The 24,103-nt window shown below is 37.2% G+C and overlaps 1 protein-coding gene across 1 annotated transcript in view; it reads left to right on the forward strand.

Annotated features, from left to right (window-relative positions):
* Positions 1–1,555: 1,555 nt before the first annotated feature.
* Positions 1,556–24,103, forward strand: part of LOC145787468 (syntaxin-binding protein 5-like) — a 30,129-nt gene continuing 7,581 nt past the window's right edge. Inside the window, exons 1-18 of the mRNA XM_082599215.1 lie at positions 1,556–1,748; positions 2,087–2,184; positions 2,566–2,647; positions 2,880–2,980; positions 4,755–4,889; positions 5,191–5,338; positions 6,198–6,321; positions 7,491–7,554; positions 8,080–8,231; positions 8,333–8,556; positions 10,210–10,321; positions 11,047–11,246; positions 13,346–13,483; positions 14,080–14,171; positions 14,856–14,981; positions 17,062–17,201; positions 17,931–17,993; positions 21,731–21,826. Of these exons, the coding sequence (XP_082455341.1) occupies positions 1,608–1,748; positions 2,087–2,184; positions 2,566–2,647; positions 2,880–2,980; positions 4,755–4,889; positions 5,191–5,338; positions 6,198–6,321; positions 7,491–7,554; positions 8,080–8,231; positions 8,333–8,556; positions 10,210–10,321; positions 11,047–11,246; positions 13,346–13,483; positions 14,080–14,171; positions 14,856–14,981; positions 17,062–17,201; positions 17,931–17,993; positions 21,731–21,826 (2,236 nt within the window). The 5' untranslated portion in view covers positions 1,556–1,607. The remainder of the gene's footprint in view (positions 1,749–2,086; positions 2,185–2,565; positions 2,648–2,879; positions 2,981–4,754; positions 4,890–5,190; positions 5,339–6,197; positions 6,322–7,490; positions 7,555–8,079; positions 8,232–8,332; positions 8,557–10,209; positions 10,322–11,046; positions 11,247–13,345; positions 13,484–14,079; positions 14,172–14,855; positions 14,982–17,061; positions 17,202–17,930; positions 17,994–21,730; positions 21,827–24,103) is intronic.

Raw genomic sequence — 24,103 nt, forward strand, 5'->3', positions numbered from 1 at the left:
CACTTCGTTTTTCCCTTTGCTGGTCGGCGAGACCATTTTCATTTAAAAACCGAACTTTAATAGAAAAAAGGTTGGGGACCGCTGCCATGAAGTCGTGTAGCCTGGTGAGTGGCAACACTGATATCTATAATTTGGCAACTCTGATGAAAATCACAACAACATTCAACAAGTGGAGGGCAGGGTTGCCAGATGGCCTTTTTTTAAGGCCAAATTCCAGAAAACTGGCCTTTTTAAATTGCAGTTGGCCTAAAAAAATTGATGCAAATAAGGCCAGAAAATCTGGCCTTATTTGGCCCTTTTTATGGCTGCAAGTTTTGACCGGTTTAAAAAGTATTATTTTAAGGAAATTCAATTTCAATTGTAATATAAAAGTATCACTTATCATCACTTAGAGCCTGACCTATATTCGTTTTAATTTTAATTAGTGAGTAGAGAATGTGTTAGCGGTGGACAGGACGGTTTTATTAAGTTGCACCCGCCGTAAACCGTAAAGTATACACTTGCCTTGTTTGTTAATGTGATGTGTTTGCATTCCGTTTGTGCAATCTTGTCGTATTTTGTTTGCTGCTAAATAATTTCAAAACCGAGTATTAGTTTTAGTTCTTATGACATCTTAAACGTATTGATTTCGTACTGGGTTGGTCTGTGAATAAGTTTATTATAAAAGCCTACGACAACACATTTCACTGACTGTTGAACACTCCACGTTTACTTCTGATCCGGTTTGCAATACGCAAAATGCTACAGAACGACAGGGAATCTTTGCATTCGTTTATTTTTGATTTTTTAGATTCGTGGTTTTAAACTTCTATACATCAAATAAGTTTTGATGTGAGTGAAGGCTATATCTTATATTGTTATTGCAAAATTGAATTTTATATATTCTTTAGTTGATACAAACAGTGTTTTATTTTAATAATTCTTCTGTAGTCATGTATGATAGCACTGAAAATAGTTTCCAATCCTGTAGTTGTAGACATCCCTGGTACATATACTCAATAAGACAAATTCATGCTTATTGCTTAGCTAGATGTTCGGAATAGCACTATTCATGAATTGAAGTAATAATGGTTTCTAGTTTATCTGCTACTACAGTAATTTTTCATTAATCAAATTATGCAAACGAACCGGTCATTATGCTCTGACAGTGCTAAATTATTATCTGTCATATTTGATCGTAAAATGGCATTTTCAAAAAATTATTTCAATTAAGTTGTTAGCGTTTATTTAGCCTTAGAAGTAAATAAAAAATTTGGCCTTTTTTTGGCCTTATTTTATAATGGATTTGGCCTTACTATAGCTTGAGTATCTGGCAACCCTGGTGGAGGGTTTTTTACTTTTTACTAGCAAGTAGCAATACATTGCAATTCACAGAATCAACTTGAGATTTTTTAGAAAGGATTAGTAATTTTTTTAGGCCTACGATTTTCAGCTGGTCTATGTCTTTGAATTAACTTTTTGTCATTATACTTTGTTTACATTAAATTGTGTAGGCCTGGGCTATTGCATGAGCTCAAATAGCTGAAAGTCATGTTGTAAATGTGCTACATTATGATCACCTGATGTTACCTGGATACTATTGAAAGAATTATAAATGGGTATACAGAATGCCAAATAGAACCCTCAAACGCATTCGAGATGCTTTCACAAATAATGTATCTGCTGCAACTGCAACAGGATGTAGTAGTGGAGAAAAAGAGCCAGATTTTGGTAAAAACTTAACAGAAGAACACTTTCAACCATGCAAGGTAATCCCTGTTTACTTATTGTGAATCTAGCATTTTCCTGCCATAAAGTAAATATGGCTTTTTGATGACTGGAAATGCAGTAGCTTTAACTACAATATGTGGTAGTTCTAGCTGGAAGACTAAAGTCATCCAGTTTTAAGAATAAAGTTGATTTTATCATTTGCATTAGAATATAAAAAGCTGCCATTAATAGGCTAGTCAAACATAGTAAATCACTTTTTCTATATTTTGTACAATTGTTAGAAGTAACATAAAAACTACAGGTTTATTAATGTTCACATAAGGGTGAAACAGCATGTTATATTTACTTTGATGATGGTGATTTCATTTACTTATAGATTGTTCGTCATGGTTTTCCCAACAAACCTTCTGCATTAGCATATGATCCTGTTCAAAAGTTATTAGCCATTGGGTGCTACAGTGGTTCTATACGAATGTAAGTGACTTTTCTTGCAAAATAATTATATTGTTAACATGATATTATATATATAACCAAACAGAAGATTGTTCATTAGAAGTTCTTTTGAAAAATAGTCATGTTTTTATAAAAATCTTGCTATATAATAATGGCTACATTATTGTAGGGTTATTATCACATCACAGTTTTAATGTTTACTCATTGTTGATATGATGTTGCTTATGTTTTACCCATTAACCGAGCAATCTAAACTGTCAAATTTGAATAATTTTTGTAGGTGTTATGCAATATACACTATGAGTGTTGTATGAAAAGCTTGTAAAGATTCTTTATTCATATTGAAACTTCATACAAAACAACTTGTCTTGTATTGTTTCAATCATATTCTGTTCAACACAGACTAGGACAAGCTGGAGTGGATTGTCATCTTTCACATGATATTGAAAGTCCAATCATTCAACTAATTTTTCTTGCAAATCAGGTATCAGGATATCTGTAATTAATAAATGTATTTGATAGCTTATTGTTTATATGCTTCAACACACAAGATTTTTTTGGAATCATTTAGTGCTTTTTGCAATAAATTTATTCACGTTTTAATTTAACTTGGGTTTTTGCCTGTTTTTTTTTTTTGTTTTTTGGCAATTGTACATGTATAAATATCCAAAACTCTTCTATAATACATTAATACAACCTAACATAATTGCTTGCAGGGTGCATTAGTATCAGTTTGTGCTGATGACACAATTCATTTATGGAATCTACGCCAAACCAAACCAGCTATTTTACATTCTCTCAAATTTAAAAGAGAAAGGTAACAAACCAGACTTGGTATGGCACATTTTTTGATTTAGTTATTGTATAATTATTAGGTCTATTTTTAATAGGCTACTAATTGTATTTTCCAAGTATATATATACAGAGTGAACAGAAGGTCCTGAACCAACTTATAAACGATTTATTAATAGAAAATAAATAAAATTTCATCAAAAAGGTATCACAATGAGAGCTTATAATACTAGGAATAAATTTATTTATATTCAATGTCACTGCCCTTCACTTGCATAACTCTCGCAATTCTTTGTTGGAAGTTTTTGACCAAGGCATGTCGCTCATCCTGGAATATTTTAGCTCAATTCCACAGTCCGAATGAGTGCTTCAGAGCATCAACACTCGGGTGAGCAACGAAATAGGCCTTTGACCTTTGCCTCCAATAATGACCACACACAAAAGTCCATGAGATTCAAATCAGGCGATGAGGAGGCCACATTTTCTTGCTCCAAAATCTTGGAAGTTGACATGAGCACCAGTCCTGAGTCTTTCTTGAAGTGTGGGATGGTGCACCATCTTGTTGGAACGTGAAGGGCTGATATTTGTAGTGTTTTTTCATCTTTTCAAGGGCTGGAGTGAAAATATCATTGATGTAGTGATCTGAATTGATTTTAACCCCTTGTTTCTCGAAAATCAGAGGAAGTTTTGGAGATGGCGGCCCACATCATGACAGAAGATGGTTTTTAACAGCAGTTACCTGTTCTCACAGAATCTTCAATATCTGCTGAAAACTTTGCATAGGTTCTATCATTCTGATTAATTGAACTGAGCTTCAATTGTGAAAAGTTTTTTTTGTCTGAAAAATGATCTCTTGCCATGCCTGCCTTCAGTTCTCTGAAAACAATTTGTGCTGTGTGCTCTTTCAAGTCTCTTTTCCTTTTCAAGAGTGTAAGGAACTGCCGTTTTCTCATCTTGTAAGGAGACAACTGAACATTCTTTTCCACAATGGTTCTCATTGAAATGTTGCTCACATTCATGTTTTTGGCCATTTGACGAATTGGATGTGTTTGGGTTTCTCCTCACCCTTTCTCTGACAGCCTTAACCACTTTCTTTGCTCGAGCAGTGCGAGTTCTTCTGTACTTGGGTAATCTTCAGATGTACCAAGATCCTTAAATCTATTTACAACATGGTAAACGGTGGATTTGGCAACTTTTAAGAGCTTAATAATCTCAGAGTTGGTTTTCCCTGCGCGATGGAGCTGAATGATGGCTTCTCTTTGGCCTATTTTAGACCTTACAATTAGACCTAAATTTTTGAAAGTTTAACAATATATTTAGCATATTAAAAGCCATATAAGTGACATTCAATTCTATTTGATTAAGGACCTTTTAATGATTCCCATTTTAGGGTGAAACAGGCTGTAGAGGTTTTAGAGAGTAGTAACTGTTAACTGTATTTTATGTAAGTGACGTTCAATATGTTTAAACATAAAATGAAAAAAGTCCAAAAATTTTCTGTTTACCCTGTATATAAATTATAGCAACAGAAATGTTAAAAAAATATTTTCTATGGTATTTTCTGAGCAATGGTCTTTTAAGGCTAAGAATAACATTATTTCAAAATTAATGAAAAAATAATAGGCTTATATATATATTTTAGAAAACTACTGATTAAGTCTTGTTTTAAATCTGACAGATGATGCTTTGTATGTACGCTGTACAGTAGTGTAGTGGGCTTGGAAACAGTAGCCTAAGTACTTGTAGCTTGTGTTAAATAACGATTATTAACTTTGGATTACTGTACTTTTCTTTTTTAGAATAACATATTGCCATGTTGCTTATCAAAGCCGGTGGATGTATATTGGGACAGAACGGGGCAATACCCACTTGTGCAATGTAGAAACATTTTCTCTATCGGGATACTCCATCAACTGGAATAAAGCTATTGAAATGTACATTTACGATAAGTGCTTTGACTCCGTGTTTGTTTATTGAGATGATACATATGATGCAATGCAATTAAGCTCATACTGATATGTCACATCAGCTTTGTGTCTTAACCAAAGTCTCAGTTTGAGTGCGAGTTTCAAATGAACTTTTTTAAATTTATTTAATTTATTTTATAAATTTTTAAATATAGGAAGTTTGCTCAAGTGATAATATACTTTTTTAAATTTGTTGCATTCAGTCTGTGGTGACCTTGGCTTGCAGGGGCCATCTACAACATTGACCTATTTTGTTTTACATTTTCAGTTCACAGAAAACCCATCCTGGCCATGTGGTAGCCATCTGTGAAAATCCTGTTGATGAAAATAAACTCTTAATTTCTTACAATTCTGGTTTTGTTGTTTTGTGGGACTTGAAAAATAAAAGCCCTGATCAACGATATTATTGTGACCACGTAAGTGCTTGTTGCAAACTTTCAATGACTGGTTGGTTTAGTTATTCCACTTGTTTGCTTTACCAATTACAGTAATATTTTAACCTGCTGTATCTTAAATTTTAATGCACAAGTGATGTCTTCGCATTGCACATTACTTTTTTGTTAAATTAAAATCCGGTAACCCTCCAAAAAGAATAATAAAAGGCTCAGACCACCATATGTTTATTGAATTTGAGACTTCTTTTGCGGTTGTTCCGCAATGCTTTGAAAAACTTGATTTTGTAAATATCTGGGTACTGATTATAAAACTTATGTGATCATCATCATATCATCATAATCCATCGTCGGTTTGTTCCCCACTAGTGGGGGTGGCCGATTGTTTCCGCGCAGCAATTGTCTTAATCCCTTGTGTTTGTTAAAAGCGTATGACACTGCTGCATTAAATGATTTAAAGACATAACATTTCAGGGTACAGTAGTTCGAAATGGCCCGTTTCGGTGAGTCCGATTCGGTGAGTCCGATCCCTTAATGGGGGATTTTTTCAATTTTTTTTTAATTATCGGGTACCGTAGCCTAATTATCATTGCCGTTTTAGGGTTAGAGGTTAGGGGTTAGGGTTAGAGGTTAGGAACTCACCGAATAGTAGCAGACCCACAGTAGTTACCTATAGTCCTCTACTATTGTCACTTGTGCCAAGTAAACATGCCATGCATACTATTATACCATATTCAGTTCGAACTCTTAAGTTTTTACAAACATTTAATTCACTCACAATTCGTCTGTGCAAATGCATTCTTAGCAAGTGCATTTTTGGGTTCAAAAATGCTACAGTAGAATAAAACCGATGTTTTGATGACGATTTTCATTATTTCGTCAGAATATTCGGAATGCGTGTTGGCATTTTGAAGGAAGGCAATTCATGTGCTGCCATCAAAATGGAAGTTTAACTGTCTGGAATTGGAAAAGTAGTGCAAGACCTTCTCAAGAGTACAAGCCACACGGTATGTGAGCGACTGAGTGTGTAAAGAGTGTGCTTGATTAAAATATTTTTCCTTTGAACTAATTCCGTTGTAACTATGCAAAAACTAGCTGGAGACTTTTCGTAGCAGGCATTACAATGCCAACATTATATTGTATAAACAGAATAACAGACGTTTGTTAACAAATTAATCGGGTTGAACATATTTCAAACAATTGTCTGAAACAATGACAGTTGTTTGCTAGACTAGTGCGTACTGCTGGGTTCGAAGATATGCGAACTTCTTCTGTTGTTGGTTTTATCAATGTTAGAATAATGTTATTCAACCCAGTCACTTGGTTGTCAATCCCTTGTTTGTGGCGCAGCAAAACTATGACTCTCTCAAAGTAATTGGTCAATAGCAATTTTCACTTTGCCTTTGTGTTGCAACGGCGTTGCAACTTCCTGGTCATCCTCTGTCTACAGTTTCTGTTCTGCTTAGTTTAGCAACTTAAGCGGCAAAGAGTGCAACAGCTATTTTGCATTCATCAAATGCTGGCATCAAATTGCACAACAATCTAACCTCTTAGTGTAATTTAAAGAATCGAAAAGTGCAATCGATTGTATTTTCAATTAAGCTTCAGCAGCTTTTTTATAGCAATTTGGTGTAAAAGTTCAACAAAGCTTATAGATACCACAAAGTTTGCTTATGGTATTACTTGCTTGCAAACTTGCTTGCTATTAACTCTGGAGATGTATTCACGTTTTACCAGAGTATTGTCTTATCTCAGATAGGAAGTCTTTTTTAAAATAAAGTAAAAACTGAAAGATTGACTATGGCTAGCTCCAGGCGCGGATTTATGGGGGGGGCTCGGGCCCCCCCCGAAATTTTGTGAAAAATTATAGAAATGGTATGTTTCCGCATCAAATGGTTTGATATGCTTCTAAACAGCTGATATTAGTCCCTCGGCATCACAATTGATGACAATGGTTGTTTTAATGTCTATTTTCTAGCATATCGTATATGTCGTAGTATCATTGTTCATATATGTTTAGCTTTTTCTTTCTTTTTAATTGATTTTCAAATTTTCTGGCCCCCCCCGAAAAAAACTCTTAGATTCGCGCCTGCCTAGCTCGCATGACTTTTGTAATCTTTGTTACGTTGGGTGTGTCACAAGTCACCATTTGAAGTATTCTTTTTGTTTAATATAGGTAAAAACAAGAATGACAAATGCCATGCTATCGACCATGTTGATTGGTTATCTTGCAGAAACTCGTGAGTTTGTGATGCATATCTCTTCTAAACGTGATATAGGACAGAATTAGTTTAAACAGTATTACCGATTCATTGGTCTGTCATGCAGATGTTGCTACAAATGCATTGCTTGCTTTCAGAATATGTTTTCCTATCAGCCATGTTTAGAGATGTGAGTCGTTTTTTGCGCTCGTTTTTCAAAAATAAAAACGGGATTAAAAAAACAATCGTTTTGTTTTTGCACCAACAATCTGTCTCAAATTTAAATGTTGAAACAAAATTTGCACTTCTGCTTTTACTTTCGCATTCATCAGATAAACGTTGCAGCTATTGTTTGAGAAGTTACTAATTCTGACGAACATCCAAACTTTTTCCTATTCGATAATAGTCTGCTCGAAAGTGGCTGAATATTATTTGTAGTGAATTCTTAATGAAAAATTTTACATTTTTAAAAGAGCTGCTCTCAAGAACCCGACTCTCCATCTGCAGCAGAGACTTTGCACAAGTTTTATCGATATAGTGTATTAATGATGATGATTGTTTTAGAGATCCGTTTGTAATCTTTTCTGGTGGACTCGCCCAAAATTTACCACCAAAACCAACCATCACTGTGGCGAAAGGAAAATCGACCACGGTGCTCGAAGTAGATTATTCTATCATTGACTTCAAAGCACTCACCGAAACACCGTGGTCAACAGGTAATCGTTAATAATTTGACTGCCAGCTGAGGCTACGTTACATTACCTCAACAAAACCTCGCAAAATTTGTAACCACAATTCCATTTTTTCCACATCTTAGATTTTCAAGACCCTACTGCCCTGGTCATTCTCACCGAGAGAGAACTGGTTGTGGTGGACCTAGAGATGCCTGGTTACCCTTCTATTGAGCTTGGCCATGCCATGGACATTCACGATTCTCCAGTCACTTGTTTAAAGTATGTTCCCGACGTCAATACTGATTTGATACCAGGCTTGTACCAGGTTGCTGGGAGAAAGCCCCGACGAGAGGAAAATAGCAAAAAGGTGAGAAATATGCTTTTTGGTAGTTTGGTTTATGTTGAACCGCTCCAGACAGCAAAATTCGTTATTTTTACGTTGATTCAACAATGTAAAAATGACCGATTTTGCTATCTAGGGCTATGTGTTAACCTACTTGCTTGCACTCCTGAACGTAACTTGCAGGAGTTGTTCTTTGAAGGACTCTTGTAACAGGTCGTCGGATATTGATAAACTGGCTTTTTTGCTTGTTGCACGCGATGTTGATATTACTCGAACTATTTTGTGTTGTTTAAGTTTGCAAATGTGTCTTTCGGTTGAATCATCGATGACATGAAAATTTTTGATGTTAAAGCATTGTGGAAAACGTAAATACTTGTCTGTCCATATCCTTTTCACTTGAATATACGCACAGATATTCACGTTGAGCCGCCCGAAATGCACATTGTTTACTTCAGATATTGTCAAGGCTTCCTTCCACCATTTCCTGGTTGTTAGTTAAACCTGCAATGAACTTCCACTTTTCCAACATACGCCGCAACAGTTTAAATTAAATTTACTTATTTTAAAAGTGCAAATGTGAAGTCATGGTCTACAACTGTGTACTGATGTATTCCTTCGTAGTTCAGCAACTTTTTGAACACGAATAGCACTTTGCCCACATATGATCTTTTCATTCACAAATGTGCTGATTAGTTTTATTTGATGCTTTCATTTGTGAAACTCACACGGTCACACCTCTTGAGGCTATTGTATAATTCTGATCGACACGAAGTTCTTGTATTTCTGTTCACTTAACCTACCACCACTAGGCATAAGCCTGAGTACAACAAAAAATGTTTGATTATACGTCTGCACTCTAGCAATACGAAATGGCCCGTTTCGGTGAGTCCGATTCGGTGTCCGATCCCTTAACGGGGGATTTTTTTCAATTTTTTTTCTAAATTGTCTGGTACCGTAGCCTAATTATCATTGCCGTTTTAGGGTTTTGGGTTAGGTTTAGAGGTTAGGAACTCACCTAATCGGACTCACCGAATAGTAGCAGACCCCTAGCAATAGCCCTAACTTAAACTCTTATTATCTCGGTTGATGTCTGTCAAACACCGATTTGAACCAGATGCAATTTTACATCGTTTCAAGGTCTAGACGAGACATTGAAACCATTCAGAAAATAAACTAACTTTCTTTCTTAGGACGTTCAGCAACATATCAATGTATTGCATTTTGTGAAATCGTTGTCTTGATTACCCTTGGGTTCGAATTCAAGATATTGAAGATAGAAAGCGATTACTGTAACCACCGTTGCACACTTTTTCTGGCTTTACTCCCACTTCAAGTGGGGTCGCCGGTGTAGATTGCTGTCCTCCACATTACTCTGTCGACACCATCTTCTTCCATCATTTCCACCATTTTCATATCTTCTGCCACACAGTCTCTCCCTCTTTTCGGCATTTCTCGCTTTCTTTTAGCAACTTCCAATTGTCTCATTCTTCTTCTGACATACTCTTCGTCTCTCCTTACGGCGTGACCCAACCAGTTAAGGCGTGTCTCTTTCAGCTTCTTTTAGTTCTCCGACTTGCATTCGTTTTCCAATCACTTCATTTCTCACTCGGTCCTGCTTTGTGCATTACGCCAACAAAATATAGTTGTGATGTCATAAAAAACAAACTCAATGTTCAGGAGTGGCCAATATCTGGAGGAGCCTGGAGTGTAGATGATTGCGATGGAATTCCGGAAATCTTTGTTACCGGTCATGCTGATGGCTCCGTAAGATTCTGGGACGCCTCTGCAGGTGATTGCAGCTCCTCGTGGTCCAGTCCAGAAGCCAGTTTTTTTTACATTGACTCAACGTCTGAAAATTTTGAATCAATGTTAAAAAGAGCTGGTTTTCTAGTAGCTAACGTATGAATTAATTTTAAGCAACAGTGTCCCAAACAACAAAATCCGTCAATTTTTAAGTCAAAGTAGATCCGATGATTTGCTGTCAGGTGTGTTACTGTTTTGTCGACAATGTCCTTGCGGTATACGATTACAACGTAAGTGTGAGATTTTGGCTCATGTGGTTTTCTACTGTTTCATGTTGCCAAGAAACATTGTAGTTTTTGCAGAAGCAAGAAGTTGAAAGGAAATTTTAAATTAAACATTTATTTACCTGTGTGGTGTGTGCTCATTATTAAGTTCTTTAACTTCAGCGATTATCCAGATCTTTGTGGAATGTGAACAGCTTTCTTGATACCATTTTTTTTTTTTTAATTTGAGTGGATCTACAAATATTGTTATCTAGTTTGATATTAATAAATTCTAAATGCTGATTGTATAAGCATTAAAATAGTTTTTTTGATTGTAAAATAAAAAACAACTTTGGATTGTTTCGTTAAACGGGGACTTAACAGCATATGATATTGCCAAAGGCAGTTTAACTACGGGAAGATGTAATTTCCATTTGAGAGCACCTTAAATTAGGAGCGATTACCTCAACACCGAATATTGTATGAAAGAATATATGTTTTATTTCAGTTTTTTTGAAATCCTTATACAAGCTGAGGACGAAAAAAATCTTCAAAAAAGATGAGGAATATGACATTGAGGAAGAGGATCCTTTACGCATCACCCAAATTGCTCTTTGTCCTGAAAGTCGAACTCTTGTTATTGTCAATGTCAGCTCTGTCGTGGTTGTCTACAAACATAACCTTGAGGAAGCCCATTCGGAAGTAACTGTAAGTTTCAATCAATTGACCATAAATTTAATTCACCAATCGAGAGTATTCCCTGGATGTTTCTTGGTCGAAGATACACGACGACTCTGATTCTCTGTCACGGATTTTTCTGTTTGGATTGTATGATCAGAAAATCCCTCTATGCTAATTTCACTCACGAAGCTGTTGAAGCAACGTAAAAAAGTGATTTTTTTTTCATTTTTGTATTGCGCAAGCACTGTATTTTTCATAATCAGCAGTTATTTGATGTTCTGTTTGACATGTATTAAGCTTCTTAGCTGGTGGATAATCCTTATTTTGTTTGTCAACCTCGATTGCACTCACTGACCAAAGTACAAGCCGCATGACACGCGTTTTACATTATTTGGTTGGAATTCTCTTTCCAATCGCCTAAACAGGAAAGTCTTCCTGTATTTTCCGGCTTGCAAAATTTGAAGCATTTTGCTAACTACGGTAGGTTGCAAATAAGTTGGGGTCTGTTTTAGCATTCACACTTGTGAGCGGTCGGTGCATTTAAAGCAGGATAGCCTATCTTTGCTTTATTATAAAAACGCGCTTATTTATATAAAAAAATGTTCATCTTTTTTCTAAATAGTTTCTGTCTTCTTGTGATCTTTTGTGGCCACTTTAATTTCACTTCAAGGAAAAAGATGTTAAATGCTCGGTGTCTTCGAATCTGTTTCGGTGTATTTTATAATGCGCTTTTTATAATGATTTTTATTCAGCCGCTTTTTATAATGATTCACCGTCTGCAGATGTAAATGTCAGCGACTGATTTGCTGTCTGGGTTTGTGTTGTGCTGGAATCTCTTGTCAACATTTCATGGTGTCGTCTTTTCATCTGATTAAATTTTCAAAACGTATTTTACTGGCATTTACAAGTCACCTTGAAGCTGTGGTTTACAAGCAATGAAAACAAATTCAAAAGACTTGATTAAGATTTGCCACTGTTAATCCACACCGACATCTCATCTAACGCATTGCTTCAACATCTACAGACCATGAATCAACGTGAAAAGAACAGCTTTTGTTAGCTTAAATCCCAGACATCATTTTGACATTGATTCAACGTCTGTGTCGAGCTTAATTTGTGACAAGACTTAAATGAAGCTAAAAAAACGTTGCTCTATTGTTGGACGACGACACAAAAACGATAAAGTAGCAAATAAAGAGCATCATCCACCACTGAGTACACATTTATCTATAAACTCCTGATTGATCTCTGTTGTTTAATAAATCTCGTGAGTTTTGGAGGTTGTCTAAAGTCAACAAATGAAACGGTCTGCAGTCCGGATAAAGCTGAAACATCAAAATGCGTGGTTTCGCATCTGTTGTTGTTTCTGATGGGTTCTACCCAAGGTTGACTTCAATCAGAGGGTAGCTCTCAAATGTTGCCAATCCCAGACAGCACTAGTTTGTTTTTAACACCAAAAAATGCATTTTTTGCTGTTTGAGACTTGCGGTTAAGATTGCACTGGTTGTTCAGAGAATCAGAGGTGCCTTTCCAGACAGCATTTCAATCGTTTTTTACATTGATTCAACGTCTGCAGACGTGCTCATGTAGAAACTTAGCTACTCAGTCATGATCAACGTTTGTGTTTGTCGAGTCAAGCTTGTGCTTGACGGTTGAAAATTTAGATTCATTAAATGGGAAAGCGAGTTTGTCAATCTTCGTGTCCTCCTTGCAGCATGCCATTATTCCTTTTGTCCGTTTTAGCATCCACATTATTACGCTATTTATTTACTAATTCGATCTCATTGGCATCGAATTACTCAACCAGTGAATAGTTTGAACACGAACAACCAAACTCTCATCCCAGATATTTACTACGCAGTATCTGCAAAGTAGGCAAGGCACTCAACACCATGCTTCAGATGGACCAACATATTGGCTTCCTTGCTGTACAGCCCACTCCACTGGGAGAACGAAGCTAGATTCAACCAGAAAAGTTTATTATATTTACTTATATATTTGAAATTCGAATGTACTGGTACTTCTTTTTTTGTTTGACAAAATGTGAAATGCAGTGACGTTTTCTCGTTCTCTTTCTATTGCTGTCAGAGAATAAGCAAAACTCAAATACTATTACTTACTTCCAGTGTCTGAATGTCACTCAAGTGAGGGAGTCACTCGGCTCCACTGAAAACTTGATTGATGGGAACAACGCTCAAGGTCCCTCACAAGAGGATAAGAAAGAAGATCACACTCAACCTTCGGAAGCCAACTCTGATAAGACGGTATGCCCGAAAGCCCGATGTGTATTATAATTCGTATTCCGTTAGATTACACCCTCAAAAGCCGACTAAGCGGCTCACCAGTGGTGTCAAAATCGTTATACCGATACAATTTATTTTGAAAAGACTGATTTGATAGGGACTTGTAGAGATTGGAACAACAATGGCGTCTTGTAAGAAACAGCTTTATACCAAAGATTCTTGGTCACTGCCTTGGCTGTCCGACTGACCACATTCATTCGAAACATCTTTATTTCATGCACTCAAGAATTTTTGTTCTGCAAACAAAGCATGTGATGCCGCATGATGTAAGAATTGCTTTTAATTACCAGAATCTGTAACTAAACTTTTCAGGCTGCATGCATCGTCCGAAAGGAGGTGTAATATTAGTACTCAAGATACTATTTATGTTGTTTAAATGTATTTTTACACATCTTTTTTTCTTCAAATTATGATATTTTGGTTGGCTAGCGAAAAGCTCCATTGTTCTTTTTAATGCAATAATACAAAAACAGATGCTTTTCATTTTTACAACATGTATTTTGCTTGTGGATATGTCACGATTTTCACAGCAATGTATCAACTTTGTTTGGCACCAGGAAACAGACGCCCATCACGACCCCGCAGTGCCCAAACTGGAAAGTAACGAATCCACTCAGAGCTGGCCTCACCATCACTCGGTGTTGTTAAAGTAAGCTTCAAAGTTCTTTTGTGCTTTTGCCAAAATATTTTTTTAATTTGTTAAACTTACTTATTTTTTCGTATGTTGTTCGATTTTCATTTCTGTCCTAGCATGGTGTTCTATGTCTAAAGCGCAATCATGTACGTACAAAACATTTGAGCACATCGCATCGACGAATTTGTGAAGTTAAAGTTGATTTTTTTCTCTTTGTCTTTGGCATTCAAGCAGTTACAGGAGGCTTATCAGTTAAGAATGTCTGTCTCTGAATCGGTAGACACGGGTTCGATACCCTGTCGGTTAATAGCAATGACTTTCAAAAAGTGCACTGAGTCCTGTACCTGCTTAGTGCTTACCGTAACACTCAATAAACGAATGGATTAAGGATCATAATAATATTTTATTTGCGTCAGACAAAGCTGTCCATATCCGAAACAACGAAATACTACACAAACTGCAAATGCACAAATAACGAACAACAATGTACTCAAATAATGCACTCGACTGCGCCTCTATAGGCTACGGCTGCACTGACACTGTCTGCTTCGCAAAGTGTCGCCGAGAGCAAGGCATATATGCGATGAATACAACCCCACATAAAAAAAAAAACATTTTTGTTATTATTATCTAGCAAGCATTTGCAATATGTAGATGTGAAGTGTACACCTTCTGACTTACTTTTTTTTATTTTGGCAGAGTAAAGCCAGGTCCTATCAAACAAAGCCCAGGGTTTCACGCCGACCTGGCTTGTTTGTTCTTGGGAAACGACATCGATCCTCCATCGAGCATCACCTACTTGGCCATGAACACGTCTTACCAGTTGTAAGTACAGTTGAACACTTTGTGTCCGACCAGCGCGTGATGTTATAAAACTGCTTTTATCTCGACCACACCAGTAAACCAGAAATGAATTATTTGATTATTTTTGCTCTTTTCTGTATTGTATGACTTTAAAGGAAGACACTTGTAAGAGACAAGGAATTGTAAATAAAATACAGTAGGATCACTTCAGTTCCATCTGTTTTTTTTTTACTCATGAGACAAAATGGAAAAATGCAGCTCTTTATGGCTCTTGGAACTCCAGCCAGAAAAAGCCGCCCTTTTTACATTGATTCAACGCTTGCAAACGTAATGTAAAAAGAATGGATTTTGCCAGCAGGGACGTCACTTCATTATACTTCGGTACACAACGAATTTGTTTCGTTGTACCCGTAGTTTTGCTTCTGAAAAACTTGTGTTGCTATCGTCTGTGACAAAAGCCATTATCATGTTTGTTGGGTCCCCAGACAGCAAATTAGTCGTTTCATACATTTTCAACGTCTGAAGACGCTGAATCAATGTAAAAACGACTGATTTGCCGTCTGAATCTGCATTGAAAAAAACACACATCATTTTATGACTTTAACGTAATTCAATCCTAAGCTTGCCTGCCTAAGAAAATTGCTGCTTTGCCAAATTCTATTTCGTCGGATTGCTAACGTTTGACTGTTGTTGGTTTACGTTAAAACGACGTGTTCGTGCCAGCGATGCAAATTACCCGTGCCGTTTCATTTTGAATGTGTTTGTTTTTTCTGGTTTGGCTAGTTTTTTTTTCTCTTCCATTGATGCAGCGTTCCGACGACCTTGATTTGAAGCTAAACTCTACACAGTTGTGAATTATTAAAATCCATGTCTGAGAATATTTGAACATCGCCTTGTCGGCTTAAGAAATAGATTAAGCGCAAAATTATCGCTCTAAAGTCTAAACCAAAAAAGCTTCCACAGGACTGAAAATATTTCGTCAATGCTAATAAAGTCAACTAACACTACGCTATTATAACGTCGCATTGCGTCGGTTGTAAGACCAAGCGATGGCAGACATCGCCTGCAGAATGGAAGTCATTTCATAATGTCATTGTATATGAACACTGCTTTGTGCTTTTAAGACACGATCAGTTGGAAAGACATAACAACCAGATACCAATAATACACAAATGTAAGATTTACTATCGCTAAAAGTATTTACCGTGGTTCAGAGTTTGCTCGAAAGGAAATATATCTTAAATTATTAAAGAGATTGAGCTCGATGTTTTGCGCATTTGTCCATCTTGTCATGTGAAGACTGCTTGGTTCTCAATTCGCGTCTCTATTCTTTTTCTTCATTCTACGCTTTTAGCTTTTGCAAAGCACTGACAGCAGATTAATTTTCGAAAATATTTCTGTTTTGATTTTCTTTGAATCACAAATTCCGTTGCAGCTTTGTTTTTTTTTTGAATAGTGGAACGATGCAGAATTGCGTAAAGGAAATTATTGATCGTCACTGCATGAAATACCTCTGCCCACCTTGCAAATTTCATTTTAGTCTCAGCTGGGTGTAGACTAGTGGATGATAAAAGAGCAAAGACTGTTATCGTTGTGCGCCGCCTTATGCGTGGGTTATGAATCTTGTTTGCAATTGAAAAACACAGCAAGTCAAGTGGCATTATTTTGCGTATGCTTGCGTTTATTAAACGTCATATTCATCAACTCTCATCGGCACCTATGAGAAAGAAATTAAAGAGGACTGTCGAAACAGAAAAACAATTTCAAATTTATGTACAAGCCAAATGATAGTGTTTCACAAACCCAAGGAGACTTTTGATTTGTTATTCAACTTTGTCTAAATATTTGCGCTACTCACTGCTGTCATTACATTAAATGAACGATGTTTTATTTCCATTCATCTTAATTCTAACTCATGGTTGCTAAGAAATCATACGTTTTCTTCGAGATTGCCCATCATTTAGCGCAAGCCGGCGTTTAACTTTTGTCCTAAGAGCGTAGCAAATGTATCTAGTCACTTGCAACGTCAAATTGATGAAAAATGACATTATTTTTTAATTTGGTTAACGATTTCACTCTCAAAAAGGTTTTTATTGATTAGGCTCTCCTTTGGCACGGCCACGTCCATCTCCATCGTTGACATGTTGCAGAAGACCTGCCTGTTCAACATGAGCACCAACGCTTTGTTAATGTCTATTGACAAAAGAATTCATCCACGCAGCCCGAATAAATTAAAGTCAGGTAACGCCTTAAAGTTGTAATGTAATCACAACGTCTAATTACGGCATGCATTATGCATTGTACGAATCACATACTTTAAATTTTGTTTTGCTATGTGTGTGAAACTTGATTGAAAGTTAGGCTGGTGTCACCAACTTTTGGTTGGTTTTTGGGGACTTTTGACTGGTATCACCAACTTTTAACTAGAGTTTACAACTTATGACTTGTTTTAAAGTAGTAAATTTTGTCTAATTTTTGGCAACTTTTGATTGGTATCAGCAACTTTTGACTGGCATTAGCAACTTTTGACTGATATCAGCAACTTTTGACTGGCATTAGCAACTTTTGACTGATATCAGCAACTTTTGACTGGTATTAGCAACTTTTGACTGATATCAGCAACTTTTGACTGGTATTAGCAACGTTTGACTGGTATTAGCAACTTTTTACTGGCATTAGCAACGTTTGACTGGTATTAGCAACTTTTGACTGGCATTTGCAACTTTTGACTGATATCAGCAACTTTTGACTGGTATTAGCAACGTTTGACTGGTATTAGCAACTTTTTACTGGCGTTAGCAACGTTTGACTGATATTAGCAACTTTTTACTGGCATTAGCAACTTTTGACTGGTATTAGCGACTTTTAACTGGTATAAGCAATTTTTAACTGGTGTTATCAAATTTTGACTGATGTTGGCAATTTTTGACTGACATTAGCAACTTTTAACTGATATTAGCAACTTTTTAGGCGCCAGTGAGAGCTCTCAAAGTTCGTTTTCCTTCGACCAGACAGCTTTGAAATCTCCCACAGGTAAGTTATAGAACTGTAGTAGTAGTGGTAGTCCAGTTTTGATTCGGTGATGTCCCCGTTACTGAGTGTGGCCGGATTCACCTTCAAGTGCCTAAATAAATCTGATTGTTGAGAATAGTTGGAATAGCTTTTTAGTAAATGGTCGTCGACTGACTAACGATTTTTTGCTCTATTAGCACAATATGAAGATGATAGCTGTCAGAAAATCTGATATTGGGGGAAGGGTTAGTCGTCTTCTTTTTTCAAATTCAACTTTAGCCTTGATTTTAGGATACAACAGTATATTATAAGAACCTTTGTAAAAAAGGAGTTTGAAATTTCCCAAAACCCCCCTCCTCTGAAAATTACTTTTCGTTTAAAATTGCCTCGTATTGCATGGGCGTCACTTTTTGTTTATGACATTTAAAGTTCAAATATTCTTTGCTACTGCACTAAAACACTTTCAAAATGTTGCAAGACAGCCGTAATCAACAGCTTTTCTGATCTTAGCTTCATCGTAAAACATGGTAAAGTGGTCATTTCGCTTTGTGCGCATGACTACGCGCATGAGCAAAAATTAACATAAACAGTTTGTGTGAAACTGGATATATTCAAGCTGCCGTAAATTGACCAACCCCTATCTCCAAAAACTTCTTTTAAAAAAACGATTTTACTGATAAAACATCTTAGGCTTCTATCTGTAAAATGTTACTTTGTATTTCGATGTCAAAATTTTCAAAACAACTATACCAGAGGTCTGAGAATATACTGCTGTATCCTGAAATTAGGGCTAAAGTTAAAAGTAAAAACTACCCCCCCCCCTACTGATATACGTTTGAGTTATATGTTCACTTAGCACATTTCTTCGGTTTCAATTGGCTTTTTTTTCATTCTGCAGTTTGACAAATACTAAATCTAGTTGAACAGCATCACTAATATCACAGCGGTATCGGGAGATGGTGTTAAAGTGTTTTACCATGGACTTCTAAATAGTAGCATCTGGACTGGAAATTCAGTGGGCAACAGGAGGCCAAACAGTTGGCCAACAGCCAAGTAACTAACCCTGTTGGCCAACTGTTGTACCAACTGTTTGGCTTCCTGTTGCCCACTGAGTTTCCAGTCCAGATGCTACTATTTAGAAGTCCATGGTTTTACGTTCTGTTTTGAATGGTACTCAAACATCCTTGTTTTTCAATCTTCACACAATGTAGTCTTGAAATCTTGCTTAGCTTACTTTCGCCTCAAACTATCTGTCGTTGTGTAACATCGTATGATCACGTGACGTGCCTGATGATATCTTGAATTCTAATTCTTAGCAATGGTGTTAGCATAGTCTCTAATGCAATTACTGTAGTTATATTTTTGGTCACTTTGCATTGCCATTGCGAAGTGTCTCATACTAACATAGCTGCTTTCAAACATATCACAGTGGTCACTTTGCGCGTTTGCTTCAAACCCATTGACGATGTATTTTCAATTCTGTTATTTCGATGACAAACCCAGTGGAGTTATCATACATGTTGTTTTCAATTGACTTTTGACGACTGTTTTACGTTCGTTTTAAAAATCCCGTTCGATAAAGATCATAATCAGTCCATTTCGATCATGTAGTTGAAACATTGCATGTTATCCAAATTCACATTGACAAGCAGTGGTCTTCTTGGTATGATTGAACCTGCAAGAACGTGGTTGCTATTTTCTGCAGACTACTTTTTGAGAAAATATAACATTAAAATATGGATCCAGGATTCTAACGCCTCCACTCTACGTGTTAATGCGGTTTATTCCACAAGTCAGCAAAACTTTCTGTTTTACATTGATTCAGCTGCCGCAATCGTTGAATCAATGTAAAACGGGCTGATTTGCTGGCTGAAACAGTGCAGCTGCGCACATTCTTGTAGTTTCAAGTTTTCAACCTACCAAGAAGATTATTCTGAAAATACACTAATTCAACGTCTGCACGGGTTGAATTAATGTCAAAATGCAGATTTTGCTCACTAGAAACTGCTTTTCTCTTGTACGCTATGTTTTTGTACATTGCCCGTGCTTTTTCTCTTTTACTCGCTAATTGTTGTACTTGACCACTGTATTGTAGCGTTTAGTATTAATCCGGTCGTTTGATGGAGGTAGTTTACGCATAGGTCATTATAGTTGGATTGCTATATCAACTTAGTCGAAGTGGATTCATGTATTTACGCAGACAGCAAAATCTGCAAATGTCTGCAGACAGCAGACGTTGAATCAATTTTGCTGTCTGGGTAAGGCCTGAAAACTACATCAAGTGTTCAACCTAATAATAAACTTTGTCCCCAGTCAGCAAGTCAGCTTTTTAACGTTGATTTGAGCTTTGATTCAACGTTTGCAGACGTTGAATTAATCTAAAAAAGAACTGATTCGCTGACAGGGCTTGCAGCAATCATCGTAGGGTGGTTTCACTGTAGCTTCCATTCCCAACACAATCTTTGTTTCGCTATTCATGCAAACTGGTTGAGGTTGCATGCATAGAACTACTGTATCACTGAATATGCGTTTGCGATTGTCTTAAAGAGTGAGTGACTGAAACATGAAACTTTTTTCGCTTGAATGATAAACTGATACACCATTAATGTTATAGTCAATAACATTTTTACGTTTTTTTATAAACTATTTTATACGGTTTTCTATAAAGTTTCAAGATTGTTGTCATGGTTGACTGCATCGCTGATCCAATTATTGTGTGTGTGTGCTTGTATGTATGTGTGTGTGTGTGTGCTTGTCGTGCAAGTTGACATATATTTTAATCTTTGCTTGAAATGTTCTTTTGACGATCTGGTGTAGACGAACCACATCATGTTGCTATGACAAAAGGGAGCGAGGCTAAAGCTAAGTGGGGAATGATCACCAGGAAATCTCGAACTGCACGGAAAAGCATCGGGGAGTACTTTGCAAAGCCACACTCCCCTCTTTCGTTTCGGAGAGCCACCATGGTACCGAAGTCTTCCTTGAGCATGGAAGGACATCACCCAGTCATACCGCCCCTCAAAGAACCCATGCAGATCGTATCAATAATGTCAACATCAGCTCCTACCACAGCAGCGTCCTCTTCAGGAGAGAAAACTAGTCCGGATGGCATGGATGATGCTTTCCTCATCACTCTTCCTCCTGAACAAAGCGCGGAACCCACCGGAGGTGGAGGCAGAAAAGACAAGCAGCAAAACAAGTTTATATCAGGTTTTCTTCGCCTCTGGTTAGCAGGCTCACCGTGTGTTTTTGCCGTGACCCATTACTGTACATCACCTGCACTTCAATAGTGAGATCTTCATGAAATCAATATCGTTTTAATTATGTATGCGCATGGTTTTAGCAGATCATGAAAAGCGCTTACAGTGCTAAACTGCCGATGTTAAAATAATTTTCCTGCGGCGATTGAATTTAAATGTCACCACGTTTTGACGTGTACGTACGCAACTCCAATCATCCAAAGATTTAATTATTTAACACAATCGTATTTTTTATGAAGATTTGTTCACTGTTTCCACATACAGTACGCCAAAGTAATCTCAGTTTTACATCGTTTTAATTGCCGCCCTTTGCAAAATCGACTCCACAGCAAAGCGCAATTGTTTACCTTTTATCATCAACGCAACACCAGCATAATTTGATGCTTTAACCTAGACAGCAAAATCTGTCATTTTCACGTTGGTTAAACGTTTGCGTACGGGAAGTCTGGGAAGTGTTTGCAACTATCTTTCATTCTAGATCATCTTACTCTTCTTCAGATCCTCCTTATGACTCCCAGGGGCATCTTGCATCTTCCTCGCATCAGTCGTCGATCAGCCAGAAGTCCATCCAGCGAGACGCATCCACAGCATCAAGTACGGCTAGTTGTCCTCCTATTCATCGCATTAAAAAAAATCAACACAGGATGCATAAGAAAACCCAATCGTTCAGTTTTGAAAAGAGCCTGGATAGCACAACAAGTGCTGATGGTAACATAGCCGCTTGAGTATTGTCTCTGCGCCTGGCTGTTTGACGTCGTGTCATAACTTCATCACGGTTCACTACCGATATCTGTCCCAGACAGCAAATTCCGTCATTTTTACATTGATTTAACGTCTGCAATGTAAAATGTAAAAATGACTGATTTTGCTGTTCTGGGGTGTTGCACTCAAACAGATAGTTTCCAGCCTGCAAATCAGTGTTTTTACATTTATTCAACGTCTGTAGACCTTTAATTAATGTAAAAAAAACGTTGGTTTGTATTTGGTTGTTTGGGTCCGTACAGTATGCATGAAATAATCTGACACTAAACGTATCTATGATTCGAAAAGAAATTGACCTTTGACCTACTCACGCAATAGGAAATGAAAATGACCGTGATAATATCAGTCTTTGGTAATGATTTAATGTCCATAAACGTTAAATCTATGTACAATAGGCCCAGTTTGTAGCTGGGCATTATCTGCCAAGGTTTGCATTGTTGAGAAGGAGCGATCTTCCTGGCATCAGCACTAACGAGGCCACACTCCACTCACGGTGGCCTCGGCACTACCTGACTATTCAGTATAGAACAGCGAGCATTGTATTTCGGTAAGGATTCAGTTGACTGACAAAAGCAGTGGTTGAGAACTATGTGGCGTGAATTAGTGGTGCCTGGTGCGATACTGATGAGCCCAGCCTCATGGGCGAAACACGTGTCTATCGCTGTCAATTCCTGCTACACTCGACTGCCGAGAGACAAAGTTTGCATTGTTAAGGATGCTTTCGTTCCGGTTTGATGATCTTAACTTCATCAGAATGCATGTGCCGTCACACTTGAATACTTCCGCTATCAAAGCACCTCTGGTTCGGTCGACAAAATTTTTCTTGGCTGCTCGGGTCTTCATACGTTTTCTTAGTGCTTTAGCGCTATGCGTGTCTTCATGCCTTAAGTCAGTGTTTCTTAACCTTTTTAGCGCTCGAACCCTTTGAGCTTTCATGAAATTTTCTCGTACCCCCTATCTACAATGGCCGACGAAAGTAAATAAAATTGTAATAGTAGGAATTAAACTCGGTGGATTTATAAGTTACGTGTTGAATGTATGCATTAAGAACAGTCTTGTAAGTTCAACAATATTTATAGCACACCAACAATCAGTCAATTTTCTAATGGCTGTTTTTTTGCTGCTTTTCGTCAATGATCGTGTTGAAGCGAGGTTCTTTCTTTGAGATGGACACACGAATATCATCTCTTGGATCCAAACAATTCCTCGGCTTAGTTTTTATGTTTACGAGAGTTGAGAACCCAATTTCACATAGGTGGGTTGTCGCAAAGGGCGCAAGAATTTCTAAAGCTTTTTTTGCTACTGGAGAAATTTGTTGTTGCGCACAGCAGAAGACATCCAACTGCATTGAATCAAACTCCATTTTGATTCTACTACTAGCTTTCATCTCAATAAGATCATCTTTCATTTGGTCATTATCATCCATAGAATGTAGATTGAAAATAAATGGGTCTTGCATCCATCCCTGAGAAGTAGAAACCTCTCTATGATGAAAGTATCCCTGGCTAGACTGTCTGAGCCCCTGCAAGTGTTCTTCTATTTCAGTCACAAAATGTTCCGGAAATGAATTTGTTGAATTGAAAACTTTATCAAGATTTGCAAAATTTGCATAATTTAGTTTCCACAGGTAATGCGATGTTTCCAAGTTGAAAGTTTGTGAGTAAAGGCAGGCAGATACATTTCTCTGGCAGTGATCATGTTTATCCCTGTACCCTGAATGGAGGTGTTCAAGTCGTTTAAGTGGCTGAATATGTCTGTCAAGTAGGCCAGGGACAAAATGAAATTCTCATTTTCAAAGTGCTCTTTTATACTTCAACCCTTCTGTCCAAGAAACAGCTCAACTTCTTCGCGCAGTTCGAAAACACGAGTAAGCACTCGGCCACGGGAAAGCCAGTACCAGCCTACGTTGTGTTTAGCTCCAAGTTCGTTACAAAAACTAGACATATAACAAAGTGACTTGTTACGCATTCTTCACAAATATGCCTAAATAGCGTATAATTTCACACTGCGTGTCGTACCCTCTGCTTTGGTGCTTCGTACCCCTAAGGGGGACACGTACCCCTGGTTAAGAACCCCTGCCTTAAGTAATCTCTTTGATACTTTTACTAC

This window comes from Aplidium turbinatum, chromosome 18, assembly GCF_918807975.1.
Source record: "Aplidium turbinatum chromosome 18, kaAplTurb1.1, whole genome shotgun sequence".
Lineage (NCBI taxonomy): Eukaryota > Metazoa > Chordata > Ascidiacea > Aplousobranchia > Polyclinidae > Aplidium > Aplidium turbinatum.